At 50.2% G+C, this 26,561-nt stretch overlaps 2 protein-coding genes across 2 annotated transcripts in view; both read left to right on the forward strand.

Moving 5' to 3' along the window:
- LOC125281985 (focal adhesion kinase 1-like) overlaps positions 1-510 on the forward strand; it is an 80,845-nt gene extending 80,335 nt beyond the window's left edge. The window contains exon 8 of the mRNA XM_057312927.1: positions 311-510. Within this exon, the coding sequence (XP_057168910.1) occupies position 311 (1 nt within the window). The 3' untranslated portion in view covers positions 312-510. The remainder of the gene's footprint in view (positions 1-310) is intronic.
- On the forward strand, positions 450-26,074 carry LOC125281987 (ral guanine nucleotide dissociation stimulator-like). The gene is made up of 12 exons (XM_057312918.1): positions 450-547; positions 2,957-4,444; positions 4,953-6,076; positions 6,450-6,571; positions 19,039-19,143; positions 20,484-20,668; positions 21,985-22,190; positions 22,339-22,706; positions 23,485-23,700; positions 24,069-24,172; positions 24,680-24,749; positions 25,359-26,074. The coding sequence occupies exons 6-12, from the start codon at positions 20,517-20,519 to the stop codon at positions 25,488-25,490; spliced, it is 1,248 nt and encodes a 415-aa protein (XP_057168901.1). The 5' UTR covers positions 450-547; positions 2,957-4,444; positions 4,953-6,076; positions 6,450-6,571; positions 19,039-19,143; positions 20,484-20,516; the 3' UTR covers positions 25,491-26,074.
- The last annotated feature ends 487 nt before the right edge of the window (positions 26,075-26,561 follow it).

A 26,561-nucleotide genomic window follows, 5' to 3' on the forward strand; every position in this document is an offset into this window, starting at 1 on the left:
AAAAAAAAAAGAAGTAGAATAGTTGTTATACCGAGAGTTTTGTCTTCTCCCAAGTTACAGCCAGGACTAGCTGCAGACACCAGGGGATTTTGAACCAGTAGTTTTGTTCAGGATAATAGCTGATTTCTCCGTAGCTCAGATCCTGATTACAGTTGATCAAATAAATTTTGAGACGCTAAAAGAAAATCAAGATCAAGTGCTTTTTATTTTAAAGTTCATTTTATTCCTAGTAATTTAAAATATTTTGTTAAAACTCATTCTTCTTCCAAATGAGGGTGATTCAGTTCTCTTGTTGGCTTGTTGGTTTTAGACACTCATGGTGGCGTGGATCCGAGCAAACCTGTGTGTGTACATTTCTCAAGAGCTCTGGGATGACTTCCTTGGTGTGCTGTCCTCCCTCACGGAATGGGAAGAACTCATAAACGAGTGGGCCAACGTCATGGACTCCTAGACAGCAGTGCTGGCGAGAACTGTTACGGAGTTGAGATGACAAACCTACCTCTAGACAAACTAAGTGAACAAAAGGAAAAGAAGCAGCGAGACAAAGGTACTTCTACTCTTACAGAGAAATACCAGATGTCTGAGATGGAGGCGGAGTGTGTCTATACATATAGGCAATTAATGCATGGAATTTTGGAATAAACCATACAGGCCGTGTCTTTTTAATGGTGGTGTCGGATGGTGTTTCATAGCACTCTGTCCTCGTAGTAAGGATGATGAATTTATGAAGGGGCTGTGGAGGAAGAAAGAAGATGAAGGGGAGTAGCAGTAGTAGCAACAGGAATAATAATAATGGCTCGTGCTTGTATGTATTCTCTCTCTTCGCCCTCTTGGTAACTTCTGAGTTACTATCCAGGTATCACAGACAGAAACTGAAGTACAGAGAGTCCATGGTGATGGGCTCACTCAAGGTACCTAGCTGAGAAGTGGGAAAGCCAGAAATTGAAGCTGGGAAAGTCCAGCTCCAGGCACCACACTAGAAAGACGTATTCCAGTGCCTGCTTAGGCAAGGTAGAAAAATTCTGAGTGTTTCAGATGGGAGTCATTTTGGCTTTTTTTGTTTCTAGATAAAAGTTGTTTTGAGACCTCGAGTCAGATCAAGGTGGAAAACATCCATGGTGGTTTCTACTGGGGACAACAATTTGTCTTCATTACTGTTTTAAGGCTGTGACACAGTCTTGGGATTAATTCCCTTGTACTCCAATTTATTGTGTAAAGATTTTGAGGCAGTTCATAGAAGTACCTATAATACAATAGATAAAATGGGTAAGGACACTGGGGCAAATTTAAAGGGAGCGGAGTTGCCGGAGTGGTTAAGATGCCAGAATGCATGCCAGAGAGCCCCCTATTCTTGCTAGGGAGGGAGAAGGGGAGCAAGCTTAGATGTGACTCTGATCTTCACAGGGTTACAGCAGAGGATCACAGATTCCAAATGGGGAACATCGACAGCTTAGGTGATACATAGCTTTTCTTGGTCCTAAAACTTGGGAGGAGTTTCTTCTCCCAAGATGCATAAAGTATACATTGCTTGCTTTGGGTAGACTATAGCCTCAACAATAGCCTTATTATAGACTGTATCAGCTTTTCCTGTGTGACAGATCACCCCAAAACATAGTGACTTAAAGGAACAGCCAGTTGTTTAAATCATGATTTTATGAGTTGGCAGTTTGGGTTGGACACAGTTGGGAGTTCTGCTGGATTCCCTTCTGTGTTTGTAGTCAGCTAGGCTGTCAAATAATCAGCCAGGCAGCTCTAGGGTTGGCCAGCTGTCAGCTGGGGCAGTGATGGGGGGACTTGGCCACATACCTTTTATTGCCCAGCAGGCCAGCTCAGGCTTTTTTGGTGAGGTTTTAGGTTTCCAGGAGCAGCAACAGGGCAAGCCCAGATTTTCCAACGCATTTCAAATCTCTGCTTGCTCATTTTGCTAGCAAAGCAAGTCATGTGATGAAGCCCAGGGTCATTGTGGGAGAGGCCCACAGAGGATGTGGATGTGGGGAGGTGTGAACCAATTATGGTGATTACTTAACCATATAAACATGTCATTAATGGGACTGATTCTTATAATATCTTCGCTGCAGTCTGTGAGTGGCTGTATTTATTTATAGGAAGGTAAACAATCTGAAAAACAGTTTATGGAATGATACAGAATGAATTCAATTATGTAATTAATGCCTTTGGCAAATATTTCTGATTGATCTATCATCTTGCTTATGAGGAGATAATGCTAAGTGAAATAAGTCAAGCAGAGAAAGACAATTATCATATGATTTCTCTCATCTATGGAACATAAGAACTAGGATGATCAGTAGGGGAAGAAAGGGATAAAGAAAGGGGGGTGATCAGAAGGGGGAATGAAGCATGAGAGACTATGGACTCTGAGAAACAAACTGAGGGCTACAGAGGGGAGGGGAGTGGGGGAATGGGATGGGCTGGTGATGGGTAGTAAGGAGGGCACGTATTGCATGGTGCACTGGGTGTTATGCGCAACTAATGAATCATCGAACTTTGCATCAAACACCAGGGATGTGCTGTATGGTGACTAACATAATAAATTTTTTTAAAAAATTTTTTAAATTAAAAATAAAAATAAATTCAAATGTTCATTATAAAAATACTTGCCTTCTAAGCACTGGATTTGTGGAAACAAAATATACTCTCAGGAACCTGGGTGTGAAAACCACCCATAGGTGGCAGCCACCAGCACATTACCTGTGCAGAAATCTCTGTCTTGGTCTCTTATCTCCTGTATTTCTCTTGGATCCTTGACCACTCATTTGAAATACTTGACCAGAGCTCTAGGAGAGGAAAGCAGAGAAGTGATACCTAATTTTGCAACAAGAGAAGCTGCCGATTATATACAGTTGGATTTATGAAATCTGCTGAGTAACACAGGCTATGCAATGAATGATAAGGAAGTCAGCCTTTAGATTATTTTTCTTTTCTTATCCTTTATCAGGCTGTGTTCTATTCTCCGAAAGGAGCCACCGTGGGGAGATCCTGTTCTCTCAGCTGGCGGAGCCACCCGGATGTGGCCGAGCCAGTGCTATCGAGGAGCGCCACCACATCTGGGGCACGGGGAGCTGAGAAAGCAAGAAATATTGTTCGCCAGGATACAACTGGTAAACGTTTATTTAAGTGCTTCTGTGAGGTCCAGTTGCTATCTAAGATGGATTTATAGGAATAAAATGTTTTAAAAGCTTTAAAATTCGACTCAGAACATAAATACATGGCCTTTTATTAAGTAGGATGTTTCCGTATCTTTTAATTGTCTCTTCTGTTCTCTTCAAATCTGTTTTTGATACTTATTTCTGAATCATTCATTGTGAAAAAGAACTTGAGCTGTCACTACTGAGTGAGATATATGTTCAAAAGAGAGAAAATAGATATTTTGTTAGAAGCCTAAAACAAATAGATTCTCAGTAATCGCACAGCTGCATCATGTTGTTGAGCAGCGTGAATCTTAGTGTGGCGCTGTTCCAACACAGAAAAAGAGAATAATGCACATAGTTTGCAGGACTGGAGGGGGATATTGAAGTGCCTTGCTTCTGTTGGGAAGTGGAGCTTTACATGCCTGGGGCTGTTGTCCTTCTACCCTGTTCCCTCAGTGAAAAACAATGGAATGAAATCCACGGTCTCCACCCAGGCTCAGGCCAGATTCTCAGCTCCCTGAGGTCCAGCTCTGACCTGTGACCCCTACGTAGGACATAAGTCTTGCATGGGAAATGGCTGGGTGAACCAAGGTCCGCCTGTTCTCTAGGAGCTGTTCAAGAAGCTGCTGCCCCATTAGTGCCTGGGCTCCATCTGGTCCAAGCGCAACAAGCCTGGCAGTGAGCACCTGGCACCCACAGTCCGGGCCACTGTCGCCCAGTTCAACGGTGTGGCCAAGTATGTCATCACCACCTGCCTTGGCAACCCAAGCATGACAGCCCGGGATAGGGCCATGGTGGTGGAGCACTGGATCAAGGTGGCCAAGGTATGCAATGGGAAGCCCAGCCGAGGTGCTCTCCTGAGTCTCGGGCACTGCTCTTCCCTTGATCAGGTCTCAGGGTGGAAGGCCCTGGTCTTTGCCCTAGGACTGTGCAGTCCCTAGGCTCTTTGGTCCAGGGGCATGCTGACCTCCCCTTGCGTGGCCCTATGCCTGGATGCTCCGTTTCTGCCTGGCTCCTTCCTTGGAGTGAGGTAAAATCCTCCTCCTCCTCTGGGCCTCACGTGTGCCCTTCGGCAGGTCCCTGGACAGCGGCTTCCTCCAGCAGGAGCGCCTTCCCCTGAGGGGGACTGAAGCTTGAGAGCCAATCAGGTGCTGGCTCCCCACATGACAGCCCATTCTCTTCCCTCCCCAGGCCTGTCTAGCCCTGAGGAACTACTCGTCCTTACATGCCATCCTCTCGGCTCTACAGAGTGTCTCCATTCACCGCCTCGAGAACACGTGGGGGAAGGTTTCCAGGTGAGTAGGCCTCTCTCCATGGAGGGACCAGGATGGATGAGGGAGCTCCCAGAGGCTTGTCCTCTTCCCCCTCAGGCAGCTTGGACCTTCTGGGAGGCGGCAAACCCCGACCACAAGACCTGGGCTGGTGGGTGCGTCTCTCAGCCTTCCTGGTGAAGAGGCCACCATGCCTCCCGCTTTAGAAATCAGTTTTGCCAAATGTCCCACACGGGGCTGAGCTGCATTAAATCTCTTCACGTGTTTCCTTGACAGCCACTAAGCTCTCTGCCCATTTGAACCCCAAATTGACCCAAACAGTGTTTCTCAATGAATATGGGAAGGGAGGCCCAGGACGAGCCACATGAGAGCTCCCTCCCATGTCCTACAAAGACCTTAGTGCTCAGAGGATCCCAGAAGAAACCCTCAACCAGGCAGGTTGACACTTTGGGGTTCTCAAAGAAAAGGCACTCTCACTCAACCCTGCCACATTATTCGTCCATTGATACTGCCTCCCTTGCCTCTGTTCAAGAAGCCATTGAGGATCTTTCAAAAGCTGTGCAGCAAGGACACCGCACAGGGCAGGAACCTGCTCATCAAGGTAGCCTGGAAGGTGGAGGTCTGGAAAGAGAGGAGGGGTGGGAGGGAACAGGGTCCTGCGAGGATGAAGTCGGGAATGGTCTGAAGCATTCCTTGGGGAGGGGAAGCCTTTGGCATGAATGTGGTGACAGCCTAGGTGAGGATGCTGTTGGCGGTGAGGGGGCAAGCAGGTGGTGTCCAAGCAGACTCCCTAGCCTTGACACCGTCTCTCTTAGTGTCGACAGCTGCTCCACATGGTCACCTGGGGTGGGCCAGGAGGCTGGAGCTTTTTCAGGGGAGGGTCCTTGTGGGCAACAGAGAACAGTGACTCATCCCACTCTCCCCCTTAGGACACAGGGTGTCGTGCCCTTCCTTGGCACTTTCCTCACCAAGTTGCTGATGTTGGATACCGCAGTGGAGGTCTATCTGGAGGTGGGTGAGCCTGAAGATTGTGGGGGATGGACCAGAATCTGGACCTTTGGGAATAGAGCACCCCTGTAATGAGCCCTGAGCTCTCAGGACTCGGCAAACCTACCCTGATGACAGCCTCAGAGCTGCGCCTGTGAGGCCGGGGTCTCTTGCCCATCTCAGCAATGAGTGAGGCGAGACTGCAGTAAGGACATGGCTCCCGGTGCCGAAGACTGGTGAAGCAGCAGAGCTTCCTGAAGGCAAAGCTGCATGAGGTCTGTCTGAGTGGACCTCAGCCTCCCCCGGTGAGTTTGCTCGTGGGGGGAGAATGAAGTCAGGACCCTCCACGTCAGCAAGCACCTCCGTAGCCGCAGCAGCCCCTTCCTGCCTGAGGCTTCGGCCTCCCCTACTGTCTTCTGAGAGGGTGGTGCTGCAGGGTCCCGACCTGTAGCCAGTCCATCTGCCCCATGTCCTCCTTTCTCTGGACCCCAGAGCCTGGCCTAGATCCCAGGCCCGCTATCTGTGTATGCACAGCCCCTCACGGGTCCTGGCCATGGTGCAGCATGAGAAGGGATGGGAATCAAGTGCTCCTAAGAACCAGGGGCCTCATTCTGATGGACTTTGTCTGCATTCCAGGGGAATGAGATCAACCACCAGAAAAGAAATAAGGTGAGCATATGTGGTGCTTCCCGCAGGGAAGGGTAGGGAGTGGGCCTCAGAGATGTCCCTGGGAAGAACATTGCTTGGCTCCATCCCCTCCACCTCACATTTCCTGGGATCCCTTGAGAAGAAAGCAGTGCAAGTCCCATCCCGTTAGGAGATGGGGACAGAGCATGGCATCCAGGAGGACTTCCCGGAGGAGGGGCTACTGATACTCACCTCTGAGAACAGGTGGAGACCGGATGAATCTGCAGGGAGGAGGATGGCCATGTGTGCCAGGACGGGGGACGGGTCCCCGGTCCCAATGCTCAACCCTCACCAGACCCTGCAGCTCCCTGCCCCCCAGGCTCCCTATACATCCTGTGCTTCTCTCTCTGCTCAGGAATATCAAGTCATGACGGACATCATGCTGCTCCAGGTGGCTGCCGAGAATTACACCCTAGAGCCCGAGGATCCTTTTTGGGCCTGGTTCCAGGCTATGGAGCCGCTCAGCGAGGCTGAGAGGTGAGGCCCATCAGGAGCTGGGTCGGTGAGGTTCGGGGTGGACTCTTTCTGCTGGCCACTCCTGGGATCCTCCTTCCCTGGGCAGCCTCAGGCCTTGTTGCCGGGGCGCCAGACTCCAGCTGTGGGCAAACACTGGCAGGGACTCTTGAATGGAAGCTCCTGGGCAACTCACAGGTGTCCCTCTGTCCTTAGCTACACCCTGTCCTGCCAGCTGGAGCCGCAGTCCTAGCTGGTCAGCAGCACTCAAGAAGGAGAAGAACTGGCCGCAGTCAACCTCAGGGCTGAGCAAGTGTCCAGTGGCCCTGCAGGGATTCCTCAGCAGCTGCATATGGGCAGTCCTTGCGCCCTATTTACTCCACACCCCTTCCCCCCATCTATTTCCTTATGTAGGGGGCACCATTTAGTTGTTTTAAACAGTCCCGTGATAGATTTGCATGTTAGGAGAGTAAAGCCCTTGTTTTGTTTTAGAGCACAGGTGTGTGGTTTGGGTCTTTTACTTCCTGCAGTAATGGAAAACTTGCACAGACTCTCATATTCGTTCCTGACCTAGGAAATCTCCCAGAGTCATCAGCTACTGTATGTGGGAGGAAGGAGAAGTGCCAGCCTTTCTCCCTAGCCACTGGAGGGCACCCCCAAATCCCCCTTACTCAGAGCACGCGTCCATTTCAGTCAGTGAATTTGGGTAAACAGCAGAGACAGCTCCTCAGAACTCCTGAGATTTAGAGGTTGCAGGGACTTTCCCAGGAATAGCAACAACCACTGAAAGTGGGAGTCTTTAAGACTTGTACGCCCCAGAACTCCTTCCTGCCCCAGGACTGGGGTTGCCTTTCTCCGCTCTAAGGCCAGGAAGACTGTGTCCTGCTTCTTCCGTTGAGATGCTTTTTTGGTTTAGTGTTTGGTTTTGTATTGCCCCCGTATTTGGAACTTGTTGTATTGTAGTTCAATCTCTGGAACTGCATCAGCACCTAGTGGGGAAAAACACGGAAGGAGATCAAATCCTGCGTGTGAAGGGGACAAAGCCAGAGGAAGATAATTTGCAGATGGACTCAGGGCAGGCAGGGCTTTCCAGCCTCAGTCTCCCCGTTGGCCGTTTACCAAGTTGGAATCTTTCTGGGATTCTTGTCAGTGATCTCTGGATACCCTTTCCTGCTTGTTTTGTGTGTTGGGAAAAGATGGGAGGGGTACCTTAAAGGGCACACCTGAGCCTGGTTCCATGAACATCTATGCTGACCTAGGAGCCAGGATTTCCAGCCTTCGTGCATCTCCTTATGTGGTTCTTCTGAAGCAGCAGTTCCCTCCAGGCCCCAGGCTCTGGGTCAGATGCACAATAGCTACTGTTCCCTGGCTGGCATCTGATGGATCAGGGACGGGCTCTTTCTTGCCAGGATAAGGGGCCATATCCTTGACCAGAGAAACCCCACACTCTCCTTGCTGTCCGTCATGACTTTTAGGTCCATGTTTTCTGAAGTCCATCATCTCTATTTCTTTTATAATAATTTTTTTTTATTATGTTAGTCAGCATACAGTACTTCCCTAGTTTTTGATGTAAAGTTCCATGACTCATTACTTGCGTCTAACACCCAGTGCACCATGCAATAGGTGCCCTCCTTAATACCCAACACCAGCCTATCCCAATCCCCCACTCCCCTCCTCTCTGAAGCCCTCAGTTTGTTTCCCAGTGTCCATAGTCTCTTGTGGTTCATTCCCCCTTCTGTTTACCTCCCCCTTTCTTCTTCCCTTTCTTCTCCTACTGATCTTCCTACTTCGTATGTTCCATAAATGAGTGAAACCATATGATAATTTTCCTTCTCTGTTTGACTTGACTTAGCATTATCTCCTCCAGTCCCGTCTATGTTGCAGCAAATGTTGAGAAATCGTTCTTTTTGATGGCTGAGTAATATTCCATTGTCACTAATATTCAACAGTTTACACACTCAGTCTCAGTTTGCACACTTACACTGACTTGTCCGAAATTAGGTACTCAGCCTGAGCCCCCAGACCTACTGGGTCCCCTGCACATTGAAAGTGAGCAGATGAGAAGCATCTCGCATGCAACTGGTTGCCAAAACAAAGCAGGGGTACGAATACTTCTATCAGACAAAACAGAATATAAAAAATAAAAGAGTAGTGGGTCACAAAGAAGGACACTGTGTCCCAATCATGGAGACAATGCAACAAGAAGATAGAACAATTTTAAATTTTTAGACACCCAGCATAGGAGGACCCAAATACATAAAACAGTTAATAACAAAAAGCAGGCAACTAATTGACTGTAATACAATACAGTAGGGGATCTAACACCCCCCTTCTATTAATGGACACATGATCCAAACTGAAAATCAACAAGGAAACAGTGGCTTTGGGTGATGCACTGGTTTTAACAGACGCATGCAGAACATTCCATCCTCCAACAGCACATACTCATTCCTTTCGATTGCACATGGAACGTCCTCCAGAGCAGATCACATATTAGGCTACCGAACAAGTCTCTACTAATTCAAAAAGATGGAAGTCATGGCATACATCTTTTCTGACCACAATGGTATGGACTAGAAATCAACCACAAGAGAAAAACCTGGAAAGACCATGAACACAAGGAGGTGAAAGAACACGCTCCCGAGAAATGAGTGGGTCAACCAGGAATTCAAAATAGGAAAAAAAATTACATGGAATCCAAGAACAATGACAAGACAAGCGTCCCAAAACTTTGGGATACAACAAAAGTGAATCTTAGAGGACCAGTTACAGCAATACAGGCCAGCTCCAAAAGCAAGAACAATCTCCCATCCCATCACCTGACACAAAGGGATCTAGCATAAGAACAGCAGAGAGCTCTAGAGCAGGGGATCAGCCTTGGCGCGTTGGAGCTCTTGCTGTTGGGCCCATGCATAGCTTCCGTCCTTGCTCAATTTCCCAGCAGGTATGGTGTTCTTTCCTTTCCTGCACAACAACTCCCACCATGTCCACCGGGGAATCAACCCTTTATGGAATTCTAGAATGCTAGAAACTGCCAAAAAGGCCCAGGAAACAACCATGCCTTCCCCATTTGGTATATCAAGGTGCCGATTAGCTTTCTCTTTGGGGAACATTCAACAGTGGTTTTTTGAGACATCGTCTTAGGCCCAGATCCCCTGGGGATCTCGTGAAAATACAGATTCTGATTCAGTAACACTGGGAGCGACCTGAGACTCTGCATTTCCAACACGCCCTCTGCGGATGCTGAGGCCACTTGTCCACGGACCACCCTGACAAACAGCGCCAGCAGGCCATTTGACCAAAATTATCTGTTTCACCACTGAAAACAGAATTTTCAGCAACAGTTTGGCCGCAACGAGGAGGTCTTTTTATTGCCGGGAAGATAAACAGCCAGGGCAGGGCTTTGTCCACACCTGCAGGCCTCTCCTCTTCTTCTCTTCCAGGGCATATGGAGGCAGGATGGAAGAAGGTCAATAGTTTAGGAGCTTCTTTAGGTCAGTGGGTTTTCTTTCCTGTGCCCTCCTGTATCTCTGCGATGTGTGCAGAGCACAAAGTCCTTCCAAGAGGGATGGCCGAGGCTGAAAGGGGGTAAGGTGGGAGCCTGAGCTCCTGAGTCAGCCCTGGCACGTGGGCAGAGGCAGGTGCTAGGGGCCACTCTGTGTGTGGTGCACGGGCTCCCTCGCAAGTCCCCATGAACGGGCCAGAGGAGCTTCAGAGAGGACGGGCAGAAGACCCAATATTGCTCCAGGCGACAGAGGAGGGAAAAGACTGAGGTTGGTTCATGGCTGAATGGGCTTGGATGTGGCTGCAGGATGGAAAGTGGCTGCAGATATACTACAGCCCCGTTCAGGGTAGTCTTGATAGAATGCAGCGATGGGAAATTCTTTCGAGCATTTCAAAATTCTTTCAATTCTTTCAGGTGGTATGGAAAGAAAAGCAGCCTGAGGAAAGAATATACATTGGCTCGTGGCAGTGGTAGATGATTTGGCTCGTTGGTCAGGGACTGGGAGGAAGAAGATTTATGACAATTAGTCGTGGGGAACAGACATGTAGGTGGACCCATGGGAGTGGGCACCAGGTATGATGATCTTTGCATCACACATTGACATCCACCCAAGTGCATTCAACCTGGAAAAGGCACTAAGCAGCCGAGTACATCTTGGCCACTTGATATCCATTCTAGCCTCTCACATTGCCCATCCCAGTGCTAGCATAACGGGCTCAGGAATGGACATGGTGACATGGATGGAAGGCAGGGCCCCAAGACCTTCCCATTTCTTCTTTCAGCAACTATGCTCTGAGCACTCAGCCTGTGCCAGGTGAGTTGGTGGGCCCCAGTGCAGTCTGCAAATGGCCAAGTTGTTTCTGCTGTTCTGATGGAGAACACCTTGAAAGCAAGATGTGTGAAAGAACAGAGCAGATATTATACTCCAGTTACCAGCACAGTGTAGTAGGGAGGGCTAGGGAGTCACAGGAGAGGAGGGTCTGGAAGGCCTCCACCTGGTGACATCTGCTGGTAGCAGATTGACAAGAGGGAGCAAGAGCTGCACACCTCTGGGAACAGTGTGTCAGGGAGAGGGCACCACTGGGGCCAAATCTCTCAGACAGAAACTAGTTTGACCAGAGAAGATTCGGAAAGTGGCCAGAGTGGCTGGTGGAGGCTGGGAGGTGAGAACAAGAGATGGCAGTGGATGGGAGGGCCAGGTTACCTGAGTTAGCTATCTGTTTGTCTCTGAGAACACTACTAGAAAGCTTAGCACTTCTGAAGCGTGATATTTCCTAGCTCCCAATTCGGGGGGGCCTGGAATCTCCACACAGTTGAGACTGGGTGTTTCTGCCCCCAGGTCTCTGTGTGATGCAGTCTGCGCCTCACCCGAGGCCCAACTGTGGTAAGATTTGCTCCCAAGTCACTGATGTGACTAATGTCAGGATTTAGCTCAGACTCAACAAAGTGGGTTTAAGCGAAATCCTGAATTTGAGTTCTTTTCTGCCTATTAGCCTGGGCACTCCCTAGGTTCCTTCCTCTGTGGGCCTCTATGTAGGGCAGTTCTAAACACCAGTGCTTGCTTCCCCAGTGCAGGGATACAGGAAAGAAAGGAAGGGAACAGAAGAGAGTAACAGGAAAGTGACAATGTTCTGTCATATTCTCTTGGTCAGAAACCTATTAGCAACCAGGCAGTGGATAGACAGGGAGGTATATAGCACGGGTGGGGATCCCTGGGAGCCACTGTGGAGTCAACGTGGTGGTATAGTCAGCACATTTCATCCAGACCATGAAACGGAGGTAAGCTTTAAAGTCGATGTGTGTTATGTTAACATGGGTTTGACTCCTGTGTGGCACTTAAGAGACAAAAAGAAAGAACAAAGAGAAAACAAACAAAAAACCAGTCTCAAATGTAGAGCACAGACTGGGGATGGCCAGGTGGGGGGATGGGTGAAATAGGTCATGGGGATTAAGAGTACACTTATGGTGCTGAGCACTGTGTAATGTACAGAACTATTGAGTCCCTGCTGTTCACCTGAAAGGAATATAACACTGTCTGTCAATTATAGTGTAGTTTCAAAACTTAAGAAAAATCGGTCCTATGAGATCTAAGCTTAGAATACGCAGAGTTTCCTCATGAGGTCTCATCGGGCTGAACGTCAATCCACACGAAAGGTAAATGAAAATGTCCAAAGACAAAAGTACAGTCTGTTTATATGGAAAGGCCAGGGCCCACCTCTGTGTTCACATAAAAGGTAACGTCCTATGCTACTGGCAGTTGGAGCAGAGTTTCACTCGAGTCCTATTGGAGCGATGCTCCTCTGGTGTTCTCATTCTACTTGGTTGTGTGTCTTTACGAAGTAATTGAAATAACGATTCCTAACCTTTGTCTCGTGGATGAAGCAATATTCGACTCTTGGTAGCCATCGAAAGTTTGGAGCGGGAACAACTTTCGGAAAATATTTAGCATTCGTATCTCTCATCGTGTTACAGATAAGGAAGCTGAAGCCCAACAAGGGCACCCGGGGAACAATAACACAGAGGAGGTTCTCCTGACACCTGGTTCAGGGTCCTAACTCATTGAGGAAGTGTGAAGAACGCCCAACCCTCCAGGGTCAATGGACATATCATTTGAACGTGTCATTCTTAAAGAAAAGTGAAATGCGGTCAAACATGGAAAGACAGAAAATAACATCCTTTTAAAGAAAATCCACTATGATCCTCTACACTGTTTCTTACGTTCCACATATGAGTGAAAACTGATGATAATCATAGGGGAAAGGAGGGAAAACTGACCGGGAAGCCATCAGAGACGGAGCAAAACCATGAGGGGCTCTTAAGCACAGAGAACAACTGAGGGTGGCTGGAGGGGAGTTGGGTGGGGGGATGGGGCAACTGGGTGAGGAGCATAAAGGAGGGCACGTGATGTGATGAGCACTGAGTGGTATATGCAACTGATGAGTTATTCAACACTACATCTGAAATAAGGATGGACTGTATGTCGGCTAATCGAATTTCAATAAAAAAATAACGGAAATCCAAGGTTCTGTGTTTTCTTGTTTTCAATACGAAAAATACCGGATGATTTCTTTTCTTCCCACAAGCAATGAAGGGAGCTAGCCTATTCAAGGTGAGGCAGTTTTCAGGGCATGCTGCCTTTTTCATTTCAGCCCTAAAGAGACTTTCAAACATGCTTTCAGTTCCAGGCCTCTTGCCCTTCGAGTCCATTCTGAGCACCCTTGACAGGGTGGCAAAAACTTTGTTTCTTCAAGGTGGGTCACCTCAAGCAGGTAACATCTGTACTTGCCACAGAGTTACTACAGGTGTGCACCCTCCATCACTTACAAGTGCCTCTCGACAAGATTTCCTCACAGGCGGCATGAATACTGCTGGCTGATGGTTTTCTCTTTGATGACATTGATCCCATTTTTTCACTTGCACGATGACTGGGAGTCGGCTCTCGGTCTCATTCCTGGTGGTGATACAGCTCTCCAGCTCCCCCTCAAACATGTCCATCTCCTCTCTCCCAGAGAGGAACATGCAGAACTTAGGGACCATGGGGCGCCTGGGTGGCGCAGTCGTTAAACGTCTGCCTTCAGCTCAGGGCGTGATCCCAGCGTTCTGGGATCGAGCCCCACATCAGGCTTCTCTGCTGGGAGCCTGCTTCTTCCTCTCCCACTCCCCCTGCTTGTGTTCCCTCTCTCACTGGCTGTCTCTGTCAAATAAATAAATAAATAAAAATCTTAAAAAAAAAAAAAAAAACTTAGGGACCATGAACTGGGAACACAGAGCAAACATATAAAGGTCTTGCCTGACTTCAGCTCAGCATAGGAGGGACATACTGTTCCCCTTTGGTTTGACCCCAGTGTAATTTAGTACTCTAACCTTCTTTGCCATTGACTCCAGACAGTGGCTCACCAAGACGGGAGGGATACGGAGTTCCTTGCAGACACGCCCACACACCATGTTCATCACCGTCTAGCATGTAAGACTATGTCCCTCATCTGATTAAGAAACTCTTCAAACGTTAATGGATCAGAGTGCAATGAAAGTCTAACTTGGAAGAAGGGCTGAGCTCGGGGATCCGTCCAGTCATATGTCTCACTGCTCCCATCATCCACGTAGGTGCTGCACAAAATGGACAAGGTCCCATTTCCAGTACACAGCTCATGCTGGCCCATCATACATATTCCTATCCTCTTGCGATCACATAGCGTCATGACCCCATCATCATGCCAGTGCTTCTCCAGTTCATGCTGCTCTCTTACTCCACTAATGAACCTTTTTCATCTCGGAAGTGCAGCCCAATAATATTCATTTTCATAGCTTCACAAAATAGGATTTGGCCATGCTTTAATGGATATGACCTGCAAGGCACAGGATAGAAAAGAAAAATAAATTCACGTACAGGACATTCAGAATACTTACAATCTTTGTGACGTTAAAGACATTAGCAATGAAGTAAAAACACAATCCACAAGATGGGAGACCATATTTGCAAACTGTCTATCTGGCAGGGGCTCAATATCCAGAATGAATAGAGATCACATGAACTCAACAACAGACAACAAAATGAATGCAATGCGTGAATGTGCAAATTGGGAATAGGCATATCCTCAAAGATGTGCACGTGAAAAGAAATTTGAAAAGATACATCACTAATGTTAAGGGAAATGCAAATTATAAAAAGCAATGAGATACCATTTTACATCCTTTAAGATGACTCTTCCAAAAAAAAAAAAAAAAAAGCAATCAGAAGGGAAAAAAAGAGCAAGTGTTGGCCAAGATGTGGAGAAGATGGAAGCCTTATTCAATGTGTGTGGTAGGGATGTTTAACAGCATAGTTGTGAAATCAGTATGGTAGTTTCAAAAAAAATTAAAATTAGACTTACTATGTGTTCCAGTAACTCCACTTCTGGGGTGTATACCCAAATTAATTGACAGCATGGTCTTGAAGACATATCTGAACACACATTTTCATGGCATCATTATTCATAATAGCTTAACCATGAAAGCAATCCAAGTATCTGTCGAGGGAGGAACAGATGTTGTATGTACACATATTGGAATAGCATTGATTCTTCAAAGTGGAAGAAGACATTGACATATGCCACAACATGGGTGAACCTTGAGGATATTATGCTAAGTAGATGAGTATTCATGAAAATACACACTTTGACTTCACTCTTAGGACCTACCTAGAGTAAATTGCCAAAGACAGTAGAATGGTGTTGCCAAGGGCTGGAAGTAGGCGGTCATCGGAAGTTTCTGATTCATGGTATAGAGTTTGAGTTTTACAAGATACAATGAGATGTGAAGCTGGGTTACAGGGAGGTTGTTCAAACATATTAATGCATGGAATACCCTTAGAATGTACTCCATGAACTTAATGGACTTAACGACATGAAAATAAATGTAAACTGCAAATACGGAGAAACGAACTCAGGACAATTTCGTCTAGCCATTTATATCCTTTTGTTTAGGTCCTATCTCAGACATTTTGCTTCAGCCATTTTCCATGAGGCGACTTTGATCAAACAAAATGTTCTCATTCTGTGCCCACTTGGAAGCTTACAATCAGAATTTTCCAAAACATGAACAGTTTTTTCAAAAGTTACTATCTGAGGTCACTTATTAAGACTTTCTATTCTTTGACAAATTGTTAAATGGAACAAAATTTTAAAATTCTATTTCATCTGCTTTAATTTTAATTCACTGATTTTTAATTTCAGAATCAACTTTCTATGCCAATGGCTTGAAGTTTTTAACCCCTAGGATAACCTACTGGCTTTCGGTTCTGCTGTTTTCAGTTTTGTTTACGTGACGTTCTTTTTACCATGTCCAATTTCCTGATGCTCTCTATGAATATTAAAATATTTTTTTGCTCCAGTTGTTTTGATACATTTGACATACAGAACTGTGTATGTTTAAGATACCTGGCGTAATGATGTTCCTTTCGTATACTGTGAAACGATCGCCAGAATAAATTTAGTCCGCCGCCATCATCATCTCTAGAGATACAAAAATGAAGTAAAAAGAAAAGAAAGAGAGGTTTTTCTTTGTGATGAGAACTCTCAGAACTTGCTCTTTTCACACCTCTCAAATACACCATAGAGCAGTAATGAACTGTAGTCCTGGGGTGTACTGTAAATCCCTATTCCTTATTGATCTGAAACTGGAATTTGTACCTTTTCACCATTCACTCAGTTCCCGCACCCCCTCCGCCCTCTGCTTCTGGTTACTTCTATCTGATTTCTTGTTCTGAGTTAGTCTTCCTCCTTTTCTCTTCTTTGTCTCAGATTCCACAGAGAAGGGAAAAATAGAGATCCTGCTCCTTTGCTCTGTGACTCTGCAAAGGCACTGCGTTGAGGACCCCCGAGAAAAGGCATGGCTTTTTTTGCTGGTGTGCCTGCGTGGAGCTGTGCCACCAGAGCTGGAGAACTGGGTGCAGGGCGCTTCCTTGTCCATGGTACCTGGTGAGTTCTGCTGGAGGAACTGGAGCAGGAAGAGTCAGGCAGAGGCCATTGTGGTTGTCGCCCCTGCCCAGAAACAGCTTGAAAGTTTTAGTAGCATTCTGCAGTCTAGGTGCTTAAGAGGGGAGGTGGGCTCCAAGATCTTCTCAATTATTCATTGAGTAACTACACACTGAGCACTGCCCTATGCCAGGTATCTTGCTGGGCCCGTGCGCGGAGCTGAAATTACCTAGGGCTCCTTTGCTTTAGGAGCTCCCAGTCTACACATGGACCAAAGCTCCAAAGTGAACGCACGTAAAAGAAAAGAGCAAGCGCTCTGTACTAGGAATGAAGTGTGCTACGGAGGAAGGCTGGGGAGTCACTGCATGGAAAGATATGAAAGGCCTCACTGAGGCTGAGGTTGCTGAGAACAGATTGACCAAAGGGAGCTAGGCCTGCACACGTCAGGGAGCAGCGTTTCAGGAAGAAGTGACTTGTGCTGCAGACACTCAATAACAGAAGCCAGTTTGGCCAGAGGAGTGAAAAAGGCAGCCAGGGTGGCTGCAGGGACACTAGGAGGAGAGCAGAGGGGAGGGAGGAAGGCAGGGACAGATGCTGAGGCCTGGGAGACTGTTACTTATCTAGAGTTGCCCCGGGACTGCATTGCCCTGATACCCTGCATGTGTAGGTGCATCGCTTTAATTTCTAACAGTATTTGTGGGTGAAGAATGCGGGCCCAAATTAGCATGGTTCCCCAGGCTCAAGGTGTGTCAGTGGCTGCGGCTGTGACCAGGGCCATACTGGAAGAGGATTTTGTCATAAGTTGGCTCACGTGACTCGGGATGCCATCTGGACTCAGAACCTGAGTTCCTGTGTGTCTTTTGGCCTTGGCACTGCCTCCGTTCTCTGTCCTGTGAGCCTCTGTAGATGGCAGCTCAAAACATCGGTGCTTGGTTCAGGTTCAGAGAGAGAGAAGAAGAAGGGAAAGGGAAGGAGTGAGTAGTGGAACATGATGGAAAGTAACTAGGGAGTGAGAAACTCTTTGCATGACATGTAGACAAGCTCTAGGCATTGTACTTCATCACGTTGAATATGTCCTGTGGGTCAAAAGCCAGTCACTGACCACTTAGCGGTTACAGTCTGATGCCTATACCACAGGTCAGGATCCCTAGGAGCCATGGTGAAAGCCGCTCCCCTCATAGACCCAAACGAGGTAACGGGGTCTCGTTCTTCATATAACGGGAAACAATTGCATGGTTTTACTACAGAGGATGACAATGCCTGCATCTTCTTGCTTTTCCAGACCATCATGGTGCCCACCTTAAAATGAGGCCAAGAGGGAAAGTGACAGTTGCAGTATTACAGGGCTGGAACCCAGGCCTCTTCTGAGCAGCACTCCATGCCAAGTCCCACCCCTTCTTGTAATTCTTCCATCTTGAAAATTGTGCCTCAGATACACAGGGGACCACCCCACACATGTAATAAATACTCTTATCCACAGACACCAGAGGATGTGCCAAGGAAGTAGATTCTAGCCTGATCCCCACACTGCAGGCTGGGAAAGTGGGGACTACGTGAGAGACACAATGACATAGGACACACAAGTGCGCAAAGAAACACAGAACGTAAGGTCTGAATTCAGCTCTGCCTCCTGAAGCTTCAGACCCTAGTTCCATTTCCAGAGAGTGGTGGCTATGGCCTTTTTGGCTCATTGTGTCCAGTTAAGGAGATGACATGGGGGAGAAAGCTAAGGAGTCAACTGCCAAGAAGGGGCTCTGGATAGGTCTGACTGAACACATGGTCCCAGGGATTAGAATCTTGAAAGAGTGACCTCACTTCCTCTGTGATAGGCCCCAACTGAACTTAGAACTCTGGTAACCGGGCACCCAGATTCAAAAGACAACCTGCTCTCCAGCTCACTTTGGTGGAGACGTTCGAGAGAACAGGATGTTCTCTTGCTGCCTTCCTCCCTTCAGGGTCTCTGGGCCCAGGCAAGCCCAGAGAGAGAGACTTGCAAATAATTGTAGACGTCGGCTCAGCCCGCTTTTCCGAGCCCTCTGGACATGTGGCAGGAGACACCAACAGGTAACACGAGGCAGCTCAGGGCAGCCCACTGGAGAGCAGGCAACAACTGTGATGCCACCTCAGCAGGCCCACACCTCTTGCCCCTCATTATGTGTGTCCCTGTGTGTGTGTTGGGGTGGGGGGCTGGTTGTCTATGTGTAGAGAAGGGGACAGAGGATGTGGGACACACCCTTCCTGGGCAGAAGGAAGCAGCCAGGTGTTGGAAGCCTGGTCCATCTTTCATGTTCACACCCCAGGTCATAGCAGGCAGGATGAGAAGCTGAGCACTGGGGACCAAGCTCAACTACCTCGATGTTAATCATGAGCTCTAGAGTTTCATCCGGCTACCTCCTTGCTCGATGTCTTTTCAGCTGCCCCTTTTTGCCTCAACTGGAGAACAGGATTTCTAATGCGGGTGGCCCCTTGTGGCAATGTCCCGGGAGGACACTAATGTCTCTTGACCCCATGTCTATGGGGCACTGCATTTTCAGAGCTGCACCCAGGAGGTCATCGAAGAGCTGGTCTGGGACTTCAACTACAACGCCCTAGACAAGTGGCAGGTGCACCAGGCCACCCAGGATCAGTGCCGCTCTGAGGTGAGAATGGGAAGAGGGTTCCACACACCCAGGGCCCCCACACAAATATGGGGACAAACCTGGGGCCCTCCCATGGTGTTTCCACATGAGTGCCCCGCAGGCCCAGCCACAAAGTCATCCCAGTATCCACACCTCCACCACCAGCTGTGGGAGAAAGTAGGAAGACACTCTTCCCATAGGTGGGAATGGTAGAGAATAGTGTTCGTGTTTTTTGCAGTTTGGGGCGTGGGTTATTCTGTTTCATTCTGTTTTGTGTGACTTTTCCCGCAGCCATGAGTGTCTTTGCATTTTGCTACTGTTTTGAGTATTTTCTTGACTCACCCCAGCCATCCTGTGTAGAACCCAGCTCCACTGTCCTTGGAGAACGTGTCCAAGGCCTTATGAATCCTCACCCCACACAGGGTGATTGAACATAAAAGGAACGGTGGGAAGAAGCCATTCTATATGTTCCTCTGTAACGTATCACCTCTCAGAGCACATCGACTCATTGTATGTCCCCCGGGTCACAAGCTGTGTCCTCATATGTCTTTTTGGACCTCCATATGGGAGGTTGTCTGCCACCGTGAATCAGCCTTTCAAGCACGGATTGGGTGCAAGGCCTCTGATGCCTCCTGGCCCAGGTAGTGGACTCTGTCTTTTCAGAGTTCAATCCAGGCCATCTTTGAGGAGCTGCTTGCTCCAAAGGCTCAGCTACTCCATCTCCCTTGACAAGCAGCAGGTGCCTCAGCCCACAACAACATCCAATGCTGGTCTGGGGTGAGAACAGGTCCAGATTGATGTCCAATCTCAGGACCCACAGATGATCACGGCAAGGCCAGAACCCACACTAGAAACAACCAGCTCCCCTGGGGCCTGCCGAGGAAGGTGGATTTCCCCTGAACCTTTCTCCCCACCTTAGGAACAGACCAGGCCGCAGCAGCATAGGGAAATGCCATGCATTCCATGCTCTGGACAGTTCTCAGGCCCAACGTCTATGATCTTGAGCAGCGTTGGAGATGCTAAGCCTCTGCTTTCTCCTGTCTGCAGTAGGGATGTTGACTGATGACTCAAAGGCATACAGTTCTTAATAAAGCCTATTCAGAGAGAGAAAGGCTGTGGTGGCTCAGCTAACAAGATGTGTTGAAGTGACCAATGCTTTCTCATTTCACCCCTAAAGGCAATTGTACTTTCAAGCCTAGAGCCTTTTCTAGGTGGGCCCTCAAGTCCCTTTTCTTGCACAAGTTCCCGAAGGGATGGGACTCTCTGGTCTGAGCCCCAGACCCTGATCATCCTGGTGGTTCGTGGTGTTGAAGCTGACTCCATTGCCCCCCACACCCCCCTTCTCTACCTGGTGGGAAAAGGAATCATCCCTGTCCCTGGATGAGGCCCAGACGATGCTGAGGCTCCGAGAAGGCACAATGGAGCGTTTCGTACAGTCCCTGGTGCCATCCTTCCCAGATGGGAGCATCTCAACCACCTCAACGATCTTCTGCATGTACGAGATGTTCACTTCAGCCACACAGGTCCTGGGCCAGCAGTTCAATAGGTGAGTGCCCACCCCATGCACAGCACAGGGTGAGCCTCCCATCTACTGGGTGTACATCTCGGGAATGGCACTACCCCTCTCTGACCTTCCCTTTCCTCTTCTGAAAAGTGGGGTGGTTAAGAGGATGAACCTCATACAGTTACTGTAGGAAATCATGGGAGGAAACATGGCACGGGCTACTCTGGTGCTTGGCTCTGTAGAAAGGGCTCCTGGACGTGCTGGGCATCTTCTTGCTTAATAGTTCTCTCTCTCCGGTCAAGAAGCTCTCAAGTGCAACCCTCACAGGCCGGTGGCCCTTCTGGGTTGACGAAAGGAAATGCAAAGCAGGCAGTTTCTCTATGTGCAAAGGACTTCTGAGATTCCATCTAGATGGTTCTGGTAGTTGTCCTTTGTGTGAGCAGCTCAGGGGCACACTGGGAGCAGGCAGACCAGCCCACGGGCCACTCAGGATTTGGAAAGTGCGGGCTGGGAAGTAGTCGTTCAAGAATGTATATTAAGCACCTAGGAATGTGAATGGAGAGAGGAGATACAGTGTCTGGGTCTCAGTTCTAGTCAGAGGGTCAGATAGGCACTCTGCACACCCTAAGCACGCATCTCCAATGGTTGTTAGATGTGACATCTTCGTAGCCTCCTCTAGCTTTGAAAGGATCCACCGAGAGCTGGATCATAGGACAGATGAAATGATCAAGTAAAACTGAGACAGGGGTTTGGGTCCAGAAGCAGGGCTGGCTGCCTCCACAGAGCAGGGTGGGGGACTACAGGGGTGGTGGCTGTGGAGGGATTTGCCAAACCAGGGATCTCACCGATCTCTTGATTTCCAGTGGGTGGGCTTCATCTGGGGGGCTTCATGTGAAGAAGCAAATGAGTCAAAGAAGGCTGTGGACGGGGTCCCGGGCCCTCTGGTCGGCAGAGCACAGTCTGGGCTCAGTGGGTGCCTGAAACACCCATCCCTTTGACGGTCCCAACTTGCTCTGCCTGCCCCTCCCCGCTGACCACCCCAACAGGGGCCAAGAACCGAGGGTGTGCTGAGCCGACCACTCACAAATCTGCCTCCAACCTGAGCCTTGATACTGGTGTGCATGGAGGATAGAGTAGATCAGGCCCATGGCCAGGTAGAGGAGAGGAGAAGTGGAAAAACCAGACTCATTCAGGTTTTCTGGAGGACCAGGCCTCCCACTACGAGGGCAGCTAGAGAGGGGTTGGAAGGGGGCTGGGGCCATCCTCTGGGACCCATACAGAAAGAACGGTGCTGTGGGAGTAGCATGTGCAATGCAAGGCCAGGCCTCTGACTCTGCTCCACATATGACTCTCCCCAGCACCCTGTCTCCCTTCTTGGGTACCTGGCCTGACCAGAATTTGCAGGCTATCTATCAGTCCCTGGGCCGTGACCGTGTCGAGATCAAGGTGGCCTATGTGCATGGGGCCATGGTTCTGAAGTGGCATGCCTGGGACCTGACAAACCATGTCCCCCTTCTCCTGATGCAGCGGGAACTTCTGGCGCTCACTGAGGCAGAGGTGGAGGGTAAGGGGGATGGCAAGCTGGGAAGGCTAACTGGGATGTGGTTCATGGGCTGGGTATTCCTTTCAAGGCCATGGGGTCTGTCCTGGTTTTGCAAAGGCATCCGGAAAGTCAGTGATGTGGATGAACCTTTCTCTGTCTCCTGCCCCAGTGCCAGCTCCAGGGCTCCTTCCAGCGGCAGAGCCAGGAACAGGGCCTCCTATAGAGCTAGAGGCGACCCCGGCTCTGTGTCAACTGTCACCTGCGGTGTCAGAGCCAGCCTCCCCTCTGTCAGCTGTTCCAGAACTGCAACCCGTGCTCCCATCTTCTGCATGTGTGCCGGGTGCTGAGCAGCAGTCAGCTGGACCACCCTTTTTGCTGGAAAGTTTCACTCAAGCAACAGCCACAGAGCCCACCGCGGCCCCAGAGGCTTCCTGCCACCGCTGGGTCACCCCAAAGAACCAGCTGGGTGAGGAGAAGCCCGACCTCCTGGACTTCCCTCCCAGGCTGGTGGCAGAGCAGCTCACGTATATGGATGCGGTGAGCAGCTGGGCTCTCAGGGTGGGCCAGGGGCACGCCTTCCTTCTGCTCTCACCTGCCCCACACCTGCCTTTCCCTGATGTGGACTCCTATGGTCTGGGACCAAATCTCAGCTCCACCACTTCCCAACCCTGTCAACCCATCAAGGCGCTTAGCCCCAAGCTTTCACTGTCCAGCTGCGGACTGTAGCGAGAGACCCTGATAAGCACTGATACGGAGGTACTAGGGAGAAGAAATGAGCCAGAATGGAGAGACCAATGGGCAGGCCCTGGTCCCGTGGGTGGAGGAGGGCAGCTCCCTGTGTTCAGTCAAGTCCATGGGTCACCCACTCATGTGCCTTGGAGGATGAGTACCCTCAGCATTGATTAGGCATCTGATGTGTCCATGAGGACAGGGCAGACGGAAAAACGTGTGGTTGCAGCTCCCGTGTGAGAATGTGCATCTGAAAGGGGGGAAGGACCAGGGGGATGACCAGTTGGAGGGGAGGGGAAGAAGCCCCCTTGGGTTGGACCACCTTGCAGTGCCACCTGGAGCTGGGAGTTCCTGAGCATGATCAGGGTGCCAATGCCCTCCTTCCTTCCCTTGCTCTGTTTGCTCCTGGGTCATTGTGTACTGGGTTCCCTCAGGGAAAAACAATGGAATGAAATCCACAGTCTCGAACCAGGCTCAGGCCAGATTCTCAGCTCCCTGAGGTCCAGCTCTGACCTGTGACCCCTACGTAGGACATGAGTCTTGCATGGGAAATGGCTGGGTGAACCAAGGTCCGCCTGTTCTCTAGGAGCTGTTCAAGAAGCTGCTGCCCCATCAGTGCCTGGGCTCCGTCTGGTCCAAGCGCAACAAGCCTGGCAATGAGCACCTGGCACCCACAGTCCGGGCCACTGTCGCCCAGTTCAATGGTGTGGCCAAGTGTGTCATCACCACCTGCCTTGGCAACCCGAGCATGACAGCCCGGGACAGGGCCATGGTGGTGGAGCACTGGATCAAGGTGGCCAAGGTATGCAACGGGAAGCCCAGCCGAGGTGCTCTCCTGAGTCTCGGGCACTGCTCTTCCCTTGATCAGGTCTCAGGGTGGAAGGCCCTGGTCTTTGCCCTAGGGACTGTGCAGTCCCTAGGCTCTTCCGTCCAGGGGCATGCTGACCTTGCCTTGCATGGCCCCATGCTGGGATGCTCCGTTTCTGCCTGGCTCCTTCCTTGGAGTGAGGTAAAATCTTCCTCCTCCTCTGGGCCTCACGTGTGCCCTTCGGCAGGTCCCTGGACAGCGGCTTCCTCCAGCAGGAGCACTTTCCCCTGAGGGGGACTGAAGCTTGAGAGCCAATCAGGTGCCGGCTCCCCAAGTGACAGCCCATTCTCTTCCCTCCCCAGGCCTGTCAAACCCTGAGGAACTACTCGTCCTTACGTGCCATCCTCTCGGCTCTGCAGAGTGTCTCCATTCACCGCCTCGAGAACACGTGGGGGAAGGTTTCCAGGTGAGTAGGCCTCTGTCCATGGAGGGACCAGGATGGACGAGGGAGCTCCCAGAGGCTTGTCCTCTTCCCCCTCAGGCAGCTTGGACCTTCTGGGAGGCAGCAAACCCCGACCACAGGACCTGGGCTGGTGGGTAGGTCTCTCAGCCTTCCTGGTGAGGAGGCCACCATGCCTCCCGCTTTAGAAATCAGTTTTGCCAAATGTCCCACACGGGGCTGAACTGCATTAAATCTCTTCACGTGTTTCCTTGACAGCCACTAAGCTCTCTGCCCATTTGAACCCCAAATTGACCCAAACAGCGTTTCTCAATGAATATGGGAAGGGAGGCCCAGGACGAGCCACATGAGAGCTCCCTCCCATGTCCTACAAAGACCTTAGTGCTCAGAGGATCCCAGAAGAAACCCTCAACCAGGCAGGTTGACACTCTGGGGTTCTCAAAGAAAAGGCACTCGCACTCAACCCTGCCACATTATTTGTCGATTGATCGTGCCTCCCTTGCCTCTCTTCAGGAAGCCATTGAGGATCTTTCAAAAGCTGTGCAGCAAGGACATCGCACAGGGCAGGAACCTGCTCATCAAGGTAGCCTGGAAGGTGCAGGTCTGGAAAGAGACGAGGGGTGGGAGGGAATAGGATCCTGAGTGGATGAAGTCGGGAATGGTCTGAAGCATTCCTTGGGGAGGGGAAGCCTTTGGCATGAATGTGGCGACAGCCTAGGTGCGGATGCCGTTGGCGGCGAGGGGGCAAGCAGGTGGTGTCCAAGCAGACTCCCTAGCCTACACACCCTCTCTCTCTGTGTTGACAGCTGGTCCAGGTGGGGGCCTCTACAAACCTGGAGAGCCCAGAGGACAGACCTGTGCTCAGTGATGGGGTTGGGCTGGGTTGAGGGCCACAACAATGATGAGAGTAATAGGACCCTGAGTCCTCAGGAGACCATGGGAGATAGGTGGAGTTGTCATGTTTCCCGATGAGAAAACAGGCTTGGGGAGGCCAGGCTGCAAGCTCAAGGTCACACATGGAGTGAATGTTGGAATGAGATTGTTCTGGAATCACTCACGGCCTGCTTCTGGATAATGGGGCCTCAGGATCAGTATGAGTTAGGTCAGATGTCTAGGTTCTGACGTCCAAGATGGTGGGGGCAAGTGGCCTGAGGGTATGATGGTCTCAAGGAACTTGTCCTTGGCCCTGCAGGAGCGACCATCCAATAGATTTGCCACCCTGGTGATGGCCCTCCGGGGAGCCCAGAAGAGGATGCAGAAGAAGGTGAGTGTGCCTGAGGCCCAGGGCCTCCAAAGTCAGAGGAGGAGGAGGGCTCCTCCCTGAGGGCTGGAAGCCTCCCAAAAAGGAAAGATCAGGAAGGGGGGGTCCTTCCCACTCCAGCTGCGGCTCCTGGGGCCACAGCTTCTACAATTCTTATTTCAAAAGGACCAGGAGGAGGGCCCAGAGTGGTCCATAGAGAATGGGTTTTGCGGGTGGGGAGGGACCGACCTAGTGCTCCATTCCCTGGCATTTTTGAAAAGCAGGCCCTGAAGGTGATGAGGAGGAGTCTGATGTTCTGGGAGGGGGAGGGGAAAGGGAACCCGTGGGGGGGAGGCTGCTAAGGGTCCTAGGCTGCTCCACGTGAGCCCCTGCGGTGGGCTAGGAGGCTGGAGCATTTTCAGTGGAGGGTCCCTGTGGACACCAGCGAGCAGGGACTCATCCCAACCCTCCCCCTCATGACACAGGGTGTCGTGCCTTTCCTTGGCACTTTTCTCACCGAGCTGGTGATGTTAGATACCGCCATGGAGGACTATCTGGAGGTGGGTGAGCCTGAGGATTGTGGGGGAGGGACCAGAATCCGGAGGTTTGGGAGCAGAACGCCCCTGTACTGAGCCCTGAGCTCTCAGGACTCGGCAAACCTCCCCTTATGACAGCCTCACGGCTACCCTGTGAGCCTGGGGGCTGTTGCCCATCTCAGGGATGAGCGAGGTGAGGCTGCAGTTAGGCCACGGCTCCCGGTGCCGAAGACTGGTGAAGCAGCAGAGCTTCCTGAAGGCAAAGCTGCATGAGGTCTGTCTGAGTGGACCTCAGCCTCCCCCGGTGAGTTTGCTCGTGGGGGGAGAATGAAGTCAGGACCCTCCACGTCAGCAAGCACCTCCGTAGCCGCAGCAGCCCCTTCCTGCCTGAGGCTTCGGCCTCCCCTACTGTCTTCCGAGAGGGTGGTGCTGCAGGGTCCCGACCTGTAGCCAGTCCATCTGCCCCATGTCCTCCTTTCTCTGGACCCCAGAGCCTGGCCTAGATCCCAGGCCCACTATCTGTGTATGCACGGGCCCCTCACGGGTCCTGGCCATGGTGCAGCATGAGAAGGGATGGGAATCAAGTGCTCCTAAGAACCAGGGGCCTCATTCTGATGGA

This window comes from Ursus arctos, unplaced genomic scaffold, assembly GCF_023065955.2.
Source record: "Ursus arctos isolate Adak ecotype North America unplaced genomic scaffold, UrsArc2.0 scaffold_16, whole genome shotgun sequence".
In the NCBI taxonomy this organism is placed as follows: domain Eukaryota; kingdom Metazoa; phylum Chordata; class Mammalia; order Carnivora; family Ursidae; genus Ursus; species Ursus arctos.

Bases quoted from the DNA above. Each gene is read 5' to 3' on its own strand.
- LOC125281987 (XM_057312918.1), top strand. From the start codon at position 20,517: ATGCTGAGGCTCCGAGAAGGCACAATGGAGCGTTTCGTACAGTCCCTG. The intron at 22,191-22,338 runs GTAAGGGGGATG...CTCCTGCCCCAG, and splicing joins CACTGAGGCAGAGGTGGAGG to TGCCAGCTCCAGGGCTCCTT. The intron at 23,701-24,068 runs GTATGCAACGGG...TTCCCTCCCCAG, and splicing joins ACTGGATCAAGGTGGCCAAG to GCCTGTCAAACCCTGAGGAA.